Raw genomic sequence first — 9,431 nt, forward strand, 5'->3', positions numbered from 1 at the left:
TGCTGCTTCTAGAATTATTTAATCCAGTAAACAAGAAGGTTTTTGCACTGCAACATCCTTGTTGTATGAAGCCCAATATATATGTGCATTTATAAATGGTAATGGTAACCAAGAGCTCTGTTGGCACTTTTTCATGTGGGTACTGAAGTAGATATACTGATAAGGCACTTTGTCGATATTGTTAGTAAATTATTTGTTTGCAGTCATGGAAGCCATAGGGGCACTAAACAAGAATAACAATACCCTCTGGCTGGAAATGGGTGAAACAGTTGGGTGGCAGGGACTTAGACCTCTTTTTGGAGGGCAGTTCTTTCGACATGCACTCGCAATTGGGCTTAATTTGCTCTTTCTTGTTTCTGTCATCCTTGAACTGTGTTGGACAAGGTGTAAATTTCGCACACCTCGGCCACCTACACCTCCTGTTTCATTTAACAGCTTTTCGAGTAAGTTTAAACTGGGGATTATGCAAAAGCTGGCTTTAGGTGGTTGCATTTTTCTGTGTATATGCTATGGCGTTCTTGGGATATGGAGCCCTGTGTATTGGTGGCTGAAGGAGAGGCCTGAAGGTTTTGCAAATGTGGGCGAGTATATTGTCCAGGCTCTGACTTGGGTTACAATGTCAGCTTATGTTCATCGCTCCTTCAGAAAAGAAGGTAAACAGAAGTTTCCACTTTTATTGCAGTTGTGGTGGAGTCTATCATTGAAGTAGATATACTGATAAGGCACTTTGTTGATATTGTTAGTAAATTATTTGTTTGCAGTCATGGAAGCCATAGGGGCACTAAACAAGAATAACAATACCCTCTGGCTGGAAATGGGTGAAACAGTTGGGTGGCAGGGACTTAGAGCTCTTTTTGGAGGGCAGTTCTTTCGACATGCACTTGCAATTGGGCTTAATTTGCTCTTTCTTGTTTCTGTCATCCTTGAACTGTGTTGGACAAGGTGTAAATTTCGCACACCTCGGCCACCTACACCTCCTGTTCCATTTAACAGCTTTTCGAGTAAGTTTAAACTGGGGATTATGCAAAAGCTGGCTTTAGGTGGTTGCATTTTTCTGTGTATATGCTATAGCGTTCTTGGGATATGGAGCCCTGTGTATTGGTGGCTGAAGGAGAGGCCTGAAGGTTTTGAAAATGTGGGCGAGTATATTGTCCAGGCTCTGACTTGGGTTACAATGTCAGCTTATGTTCATCGCTCCTTCAGAAAAGAAGGTAAACAGAAGTTTCCACTTTTATTGCAGTTGTGGTGGAGTCTATCATTCATTCTGCAGGCTTTCTTCATCGTCCTCGACATTCAACGGTTGACAAAAATATGTTTACGCATCAGCTATCACAACATCTGTTTCCTCTGTTTGACCAATATTTATCATTGTTGCAATTTTTGGTACGTGTATGCTTCTAGGAGTGCCTTTGACAGCAGGGAGAATTCTTTCTGCACTCGCAACCTATGGGACACTTCAGGGAGCTATGGGCATGCTTCCTGGCTTAATCCCTCAGATTGCTCAAACTAAAGTGTCAATGGATCGCATTGTGGCCTTTTTGCAGGAGGAAGAGCTGCAACACGATGGGGTAGAAAAGGTATCAAAGGAGTCAACAGACTTCGCGATTCAAATCCAAGGAGGGATATTTTCTTGGAATCCCGATTCCTCTAGTCCAACTATAAGAGGTTTAGATGTCCAACTAGAGAGAGGCATGAGGGTTGCAGTATGTGGAACTGTTGGTTCAGGAAAATCAAGCCTTTTATCCTGCATATTAGGTGAAATACCAAAAATATCAGGCTCCGTTAGCTTAAGTGGTACCAAAGCATATGTCCCTCAGTCTCCTTGGATACAAAGTGGGAAAATTAAAGACCCTATTCTCTTTGGAAAGCAGATGGATACTATTAGATACAATAGTGTACTTGATGCTTGTGCATTGAAAAAAGAGCTTGAACTTTTTCCTTATGGGGACGAGACAGACATTGGGGAAAGAGGGTTAAATTTGAGTGGTGGACAAAAACAGAGAATACAGATTGCCCGTGCTTTATATCAACATGTAGACATTTATATTTTTGATGACCCTTTTAGTGCTGTGGATGCACATACCGGAAAACATATTTTCCAAGTATGTTTCTCTTATCCTTTACATACTGTAGGTTTGCTGAATTAATTAGTTTTAATGTTTTGATGGAATGATGAAGCTCTACAGTAGCACTCTGCAATTCATTGTTCAGTCTGGATAATATACATTGCTGGTTGTGCCGCTGCAAATTCATGTCCATAAACATCTAAGAAATTGGACTTGCTTGTTATAGGAATGCATACTTGGTATTCTGGGTTCAAAGACTCTAGTCTATGTAACTCATCAAGTGGAGTTTTGACAGAAAGGAACGATAGAAATAGCGGAGAGTGATTGCAACCGGATGGCTGACCAGATGTTTTCTTCCCTGTAGACCGGATGCAGTAGTAAAAATAATTAAACATATAGATAGTCATGCTTCTTATCGTTTCCTTGACTCACTTTCCACTTCCTTTTCTATCTTCTACTATTTTTTATGATATAGCTATCATAACTTGATATAACTATCATAACTTTACACTAGCAATTTAACAGATGTTGTAAAGAAAACGCTATAAGACATAATTAGTGAAGAATAATCACATGTAAAAGATGTCTGAAATTTGCATCCTTTCCCAATCTAGATTTGCATCACAACTTGTATGGAAGAGTCGAAGAACCGAGGTACATAACAAATATGTTAAAAATATATAGAAGAATTATTATTATTACAAATATGGAATTTAATTGTAAGAGTTAACCCTGCTGCAAATACACAGTTGAATTGTTCAATATGAGATTTGTTGTGCTTAAATCTAAGGTACACACTCAAATGACAAGATTTTTATGAAAATTTTTAAACAAAACAGTGTAACTAGATCATTGTATAGTTATTTATTTTTAAGTAATTAGTTAATTAATTATGACTATTAAAATATGTTCAGAATAAAATATGAAAACATTGTTTAGATGATTTTATAATTGTTTTTAATTAATCAATTAATTAGAACTAATAAGTAATTAGGACTAATAAAATTTGTTTCAGAATAAAATAAGAAAATATTATTCCCATTTAATAATGAATTTCTTGTAACATTATTGAGTTGATCGATAAAGGGGAAAATCAAATCAAGCAATCAATTTCTTTCCTACATACTTGGATTGAGAGAAAAATAAAACAAAGAAAATCAACACAAATCGAGAATCGATAAAAGGAGAACGTTAGTTCTGTGAGATGTTGGAAATAATATATTCCAGTGATGCAGGAAAGATGAAATTTCCTATCTATAAACCAAAAACATAGTTTAATGGAGGGCGTTGAACTTAGCTACCAAATAAAGAGGAATGTTGTTGTTAATGGTATAACTGTAGCAAAATTCAAATGCATTGAAAGCTGCGAAAGGAAAATATGTAAGGAAATCATAGAATAGGTAACTTGTTTAATTTTTTATGAAAATGTGTAACAGAAAGAGGATTTACTTCACACAATGAACAGAAAGAAATTTGCGAGAAGAAGAAGGGAATATGCTACCCGAAATTACCAATCTTCACACAATAGAATCACCATTCTTCACTGAATGAAGCAAGAAATTTATTCTTTTGTGTTATACTAGTTGTTGTGCCAGAAGTGGTGTAGAGTCCTCCTCACAGACCATTCTAGAACCTCTCTTGAAAGACAATCCCCAAAAATGTGGAAACACTAACGCAGTCTCTAGTTATGCAACAACCAACCTTCTCAGTCGGCTGTCATTTTCTTGGATGAGTCCTTTGCTTGCTGTTGGTCATAAAAGCCCTTTGCAGAGGCGGACAGGACAGGCCAATTATACCCTAAATTCAGAGCTCAGCTAGAGGCCAAAGGTGATACAGGCTTATTAGCAAAAGCCTTACTCCTATCTTTTCGGAAGGAAGTACTTTTGACTGCATTCTTAGCAGCACTGGAGACTTGTGCATCATATGTAGGTCCATGTTTTATAAATGCCTTTGTTCAGTTTCTAGGTGGAATGAAACAGTTTGAAAGTCAAGGCTATGTGCTAGCTTGTGCTTTTTTTGTGGCAAAGGTATTAGAGTCTTTGTCACAGCGACAAGGGTTTTTCAAACAACATCAGTTAACTTTACGGGTTACAGCAGCATTGACAGCTATTATATACAGGAAGGGCTTGTTGCTTTCCAGTGAGTCAAGACAGAAGCATACAAGCGGAGAGATTATCAACTACACGAGTGTAGATGTTCAGAATGTTTCATGTTTCTGTTACTATATGCATAGTATTTGGATTTTCCCTCTTCAATTTGTTCTGGCCTTCATTATTCTATATCAGACGTTGGGCTTGGCAGCATTTTCAGGGTTGGCAGCCTCATTTGCAGTTATGTTGCCAAATTTCCCACTTGCAAAATTGCAAGCAAAATTTCAGGAGAGAATAATGGAACAAAAAGACAAAAGGATGAAGGCCACATCGGAGACATTAAAAATTATGAGGATCTTAAAATTGCAGGCTTGGGAGACAAGATTTCTTTGGAAACTAGAAATTTTGAGGCAGGCAGAATATAGTTGGCTACAAAAATATGTTTACGCATCAGCTATCACAACATCTGTTTCCTCTGTTGGACCAATATTTATCATTGTTGCAACTTTTGGTACGTGTATGCTTATAGGAGTGCCTTTGACAGCAGAATTCTTTCTGCACTCGCAACCTATGGGACACTTCAGGGAGCTATGGGCATGCTTCCTGGCTTAATCCCTCAGATTGCTCAAACTAAAGTGTCAATAGATCGCATTGTGGCCTTTCTGCAGGAGGAAGAGCTGCAACACGATGGGGTAGAAAAGGTATCAAAGGAGTCAACAGACTTCGCGATTCAAATCCAAGGAGGGATATTTTCTTGGAATCCCGATTCCTCTAGTCCAACTATAAGAGGTTTAGATGTCCAACTAGAGAGAGGCATGAGGGTTGCAGTATGTGGAACTGTTGGTTCAGGAAAATCAAGCCTTTTATCCTGCATATTAGGTGAAATACCAAAAATATCAGGCTCTGTTAGCTTAAGTGGTACCAAAGCATATGTCCCTCAGTCTCCTTGGATACAAAGTGGGAAAATTAAAGACGCTATTCTCTTTGGAAAGCAGATGGATACTATTAGATACAATAGTGTACTTGATGCTTGTGCATTGAAAAAAGAGCTTGAACTTTTTCCTTATGGGGACGAGACAGACATTGGAGAAAGAGGGTTAAATTTGAGTGGTGGACAAAAACATAGAATACAGATTGCCCGTGCTTTATATCAACATGTAGACATTTATATTTTTGATGACCCTTTTAGTGCTGTGGATGCACATACCGGAAAACATATTTTCCAAGTATGTTTCTCTTATCCTTTACATACTGTAGGTTTGCTGAATTAATTAGTTTTAATGTTTTGATGGAATGATGAAGCTCTACAGTAGCACTCTGCAATTCATTGTTCAGTCTGGATAATATACATTGCTGGTTGTGCCGCTGCAAATTCATGTCCATAAACATCTAAGAAATTGGACTTGCTTGTTATAGGAATGCATACTTGGTATTCTGGGTTCAAAGACTCTAGTCTATGTAACTCATCAAGTGGAGTTTTTACCCTCTGCTGACATCATTCTGGTAGGTTTGAATTTCTTTCATCCTGCTCTAGTGATATTAAAAATTTCAATGTAATTGGTAAAGGGACAGTGGGCTTATTGATCATTTATTGAGAGGAGGAGATAAGTGATCCATATTTTGTTGATGTAAATGATATTCTTCACAGGTAATGCGAGATGGTGAAATTACTCAGGTTGGCAGATATGATGACATCTTGCAATCAGGCATAGATTTTGTGGAATTAGTTGGTGCACATCAGAAAGCTTTGAAAGCTATTTCCGCTATGGAGAAATCTGAAGTGTACACATCAGAGAGATTTGTTGAAATCTCATGTCCTGGCAATACAACTGCAGCGAAAAATGTTACTGCCAGTGACACACTGGAGCAGTGCGGTGTTCAGAACTCAATAGATGTAGAGGAAGAGGTTGAACCAGAAAACCACAAAGAAAGATTGGATAAAGAGAATAAAAATTCACAGCTTGTACAAGAATAAGAAAGAGAGAGAGGCAGGGTAAGCATGTCGGTACACTGGTCTTACATTACTGCTGCATACAATGGTACTTTGATACCTCTAATACTACTGGCCCAAATAATAAGTCAGCTACTTCAAATATGTAGTAACCTCTGGATGACATCAGAAGCCTCTACAAAAGAAAATGAGAGTTCCCCTAGGAGAAAGTCCCTTTTCATTCTGGTTTATGTTGCTTTGCCATTAAGCAGCTCCTTGTGCGTTCTTGTGAGGTCTATGCTTCTTTCATTGGTTGGACTTAAAACTGCTAATCAGCTTTTTAGCACTCTGCACAGGTGTATATTTTGTGCACCAATGTCCTTCTTTGATGCAACTCCATCTGGGCGAATACTGAATCGGGTCAGTTGACATTTATTGTTTTAATTGGCTAATACCTTTCCTGAGAGAGGAGGAAATCATTTGATTCTAGTGGATCAGTAACAAGCTCTCTGTTTCTTGGCAAGAATCAACTGATCAGAGTGCAGTGGACACATTGATTCCTTCTCAACTAGGAGAATTGGATTTTGCATTTATACAACTTTTGGGGATCATTGCAGTCATGTCTCATATTGCTTGGCAGGTCTTCATTGTGTTTATACCAGTGGGTGCAAGTTGTATATGGTATCAAGTATTCTCTGTATTTCTCAATAATAATAAATACGAGCTTGCAAATTTTAATTTTCTCAGAGGAACATAAATTGGCGATAAGAGAGTTTGATTTCTACTTCAATGTTTGCTGTAGGTAGATCCCATAATCTGATTGAAAAGGATGTTATCAAATAGATTAAGTTCCATCAGGATTCTATCATGACAACAGTTTATCTGTATTTCTTTGTTTCCATGCTTTTGGGTTTTTATAGTAATAAGAGAATTCTTGTAACTCCTCTGACCTTCCTTGCATGCAGCAATACTACATAACATCAGCTAGGGAACTGGCTCGGCTGGCATCAGTTTGTAGAGCTCCAATCGTACAACATTTTGGAGAATCAATCTCTGGAGCAGCCACCATTAGAAGTTTTGACCAGGAATTTTGATTCATGGAACGAAATCTCGAGTTGATTGATATATATATATATATATGAGACCTAGTCTCCACAATGTTGGAGCCAATGAGTGGCTTGGCATTCGGATGGATTTTCTGTCAAATCTTGTGTTTGCATTCTTTTTGGTGTTATTAGCCCAAGTAGGTACAGAAGCACTATCTTGGCTTACAATTATTTTTCCTAAACTGATCTCAGCAGACTAGACATATTCTTTATAATGAAATATGAAAGTAAACGAAATGGCACCTTAACAGGCACTGCAGGGTTGGCAGTAACATATAGTCTAAGTCTGAACATGGTACAAGCCTGGATAATATGGTGCCTTTGTTATGTGAAGACCAACATGTTGTCAGCGGAGAGAATAATGCAGTATTCACGAATTCCCAGTGAGTCACCAGTGATTATAGAGAATTGTAGACCAAACTCCAACTGGCCATCTAGAGGAACGATAGATCTAACTGATTTGCAGGTCAGAACTCAATACAAATAGACTCTTTTTCACGCATTCAATGCTAGTAATTTGCATGTCAGTTCATCTATAAATTTGATCCATACAATCAGGTGCGTTATGGACCACATCTTCCGCTTGTCTTGAAAGGCCTTACATGCACTTTCCCTGGAGGCACGAAGGTGGGAGTTGTGGGGCGGACAGGAAGTGGCAAATCTACTCTTATTCAATCCATTTTTCGCATTGTGGAACCAACAACGGGCAGAATTGTCATTGATGGAGTCGACATCTCATCCATAGGCCTCCATGACCTAAGATCCAAATTAAGCATTATTCCCCAAGAACCAACAATGTTTGAAGGCACTATAAGAAATAATTTGGATCCTCTCGAAGATTGCTTGGATGATGAGATTTGGGAGGTTAGTTCTGCTTCATATTCTATAAGCATTAGCATCAATTTTAGCGCCAATTATTCTTGCCTTGAAGAATATAGATATTCCCCTGTGGATCTTGCTATAAGTTTATTGTTTATGAATCTACTTCAATTTTGCTTGTCCTTTCAGGCTTTGGACAAGTGCCAACTTGGTGAGATTGTACGAGCAAAAGAAAAGAAACTTGATTCCTCAGGTCTATGTGCCTTTATCACATTCAATGGAAGTCCTGAAGGAGAAAAATAAAACCTTTTACAGTAGCTATTTCTGCTATTTGCTTTCCATCTTAGTGCTCATGTTTTGTTTATTTTTTGGTGTCCTTGAGACCTACCTGGTCTGTAGGACCCCTTTTTTTTAGAATGAAAATTGAGAATCGAATTTAATGGAATGATCTCTTGTACAGTGTCTGAGAATGGAGGAAACTGGAGTGTGGGTCAATGCCAGCTTGTCTGTCTTGTACAGTGTCTGAGAATGGAGGAAACTAGAGTGTGGGTCAATGCCAGCTTGTCTGTGTTGTACAGTGTCTGAGAATGGAGGAAACTAGAGTGTGGGTCAATGCTAGCTTGTCTGTTTGGGACGGGCACTACTAAAACAAAGTCAGATACTGGTCCTTGCCGAGGCAACTGCCTCAGTTGACACTGCAACTGATGGGTTTATTCATCACATAATTCGCCACCAATTTTCTACCTGCACAGTCATTACTATAGCACATCAGATTCCATCTGTTATTGAGAGTGATATGGTTCTCCTATTAAAGGATGGTATAACATTTTTTAGTTGTTTATTTTCTAGTGTTTTGTTACAGTTACTATTTTTTTGGACACATTTCATTTTTTACTTACTTTTGTATTTGTTTTGAATCAGGACAAATTGCTGAGTATGACACTCCATCCAAACTACTCAGCAACAAATTTTCTGCATTTGCAAAACTTGTTTCAGAGTACTCCATCCAATAGATATCTTAACTAGAGCTTTGGACATTGGTCATATTGGGTTTACAATAGAATGGAGAAAAATCTTCATTTCCCTAAAACTCAAGCTGGATAAATGTACAATATAGAGATACAATATAGTAGACTATGAGCTACCATGTAAGCTCATTATTTTCTGATAATATTCTATATTTAAGTCCTTAAGAAGAGTTCAATAACTCCTATCAGTGACTTTCACTAACTTTGATAGTTATGATTTTTCACTTGTTATATACAAATGGAGTTTACCCTTTTTCCTGTGTAACTTTTATCACTTCAACAAGGTAATCAAGGTAATATTGGAGAACTACAGACAACTTGGATTTGTACAGGCAGTGTAGTTCGATGTAAGGTGCCTCTAACTAATTTGTCTTTTTTTTTCCTGCTTTGAT

At 37.9% G+C, this 9,431-nt stretch overlaps 1 protein-coding gene across 1 annotated transcript; it reads left to right on the forward strand.

Annotated features, from left to right (window-relative positions):
* Positions 1-205: 205 nt before the first annotated feature.
* Positions 206-9,206, forward strand: LOC149149265 (putative ABC transporter C family member 15). The gene is given in 17 exon segments (XM_089442433.1): positions 206-653; positions 762-1,211; positions 1,402-2,102; positions 3,827-4,694; positions 4,697-5,382; positions 5,573-5,659; positions 5,805-5,938; positions 6,011-6,510; positions 6,611-6,774; positions 7,052-7,210; positions 7,213-7,333; positions 7,444-7,658; positions 7,751-8,056; positions 8,201-8,264; positions 8,472-8,515; positions 8,631-8,829; positions 8,933-9,206. Coding segments are annotated over 17 exon segments (5,238 nt in total). The 3' UTR covers positions 9,025-9,206.
* The last annotated feature ends 225 nt before the right edge of the window (positions 9,207-9,431 follow it).

Source organism: Pinus tabuliformis, chromosome 9 (genome assembly GCF_031772625.1).
Source record: "Pinus tabuliformis cultivar Carrire ecotype Pingquan chromosome 9, CPIR1, whole genome shotgun sequence".
Classification (NCBI taxonomy): Eukaryota; Viridiplantae; Streptophyta; class Pinopsida; order Pinales; family Pinaceae; genus Pinus; species Pinus tabuliformis.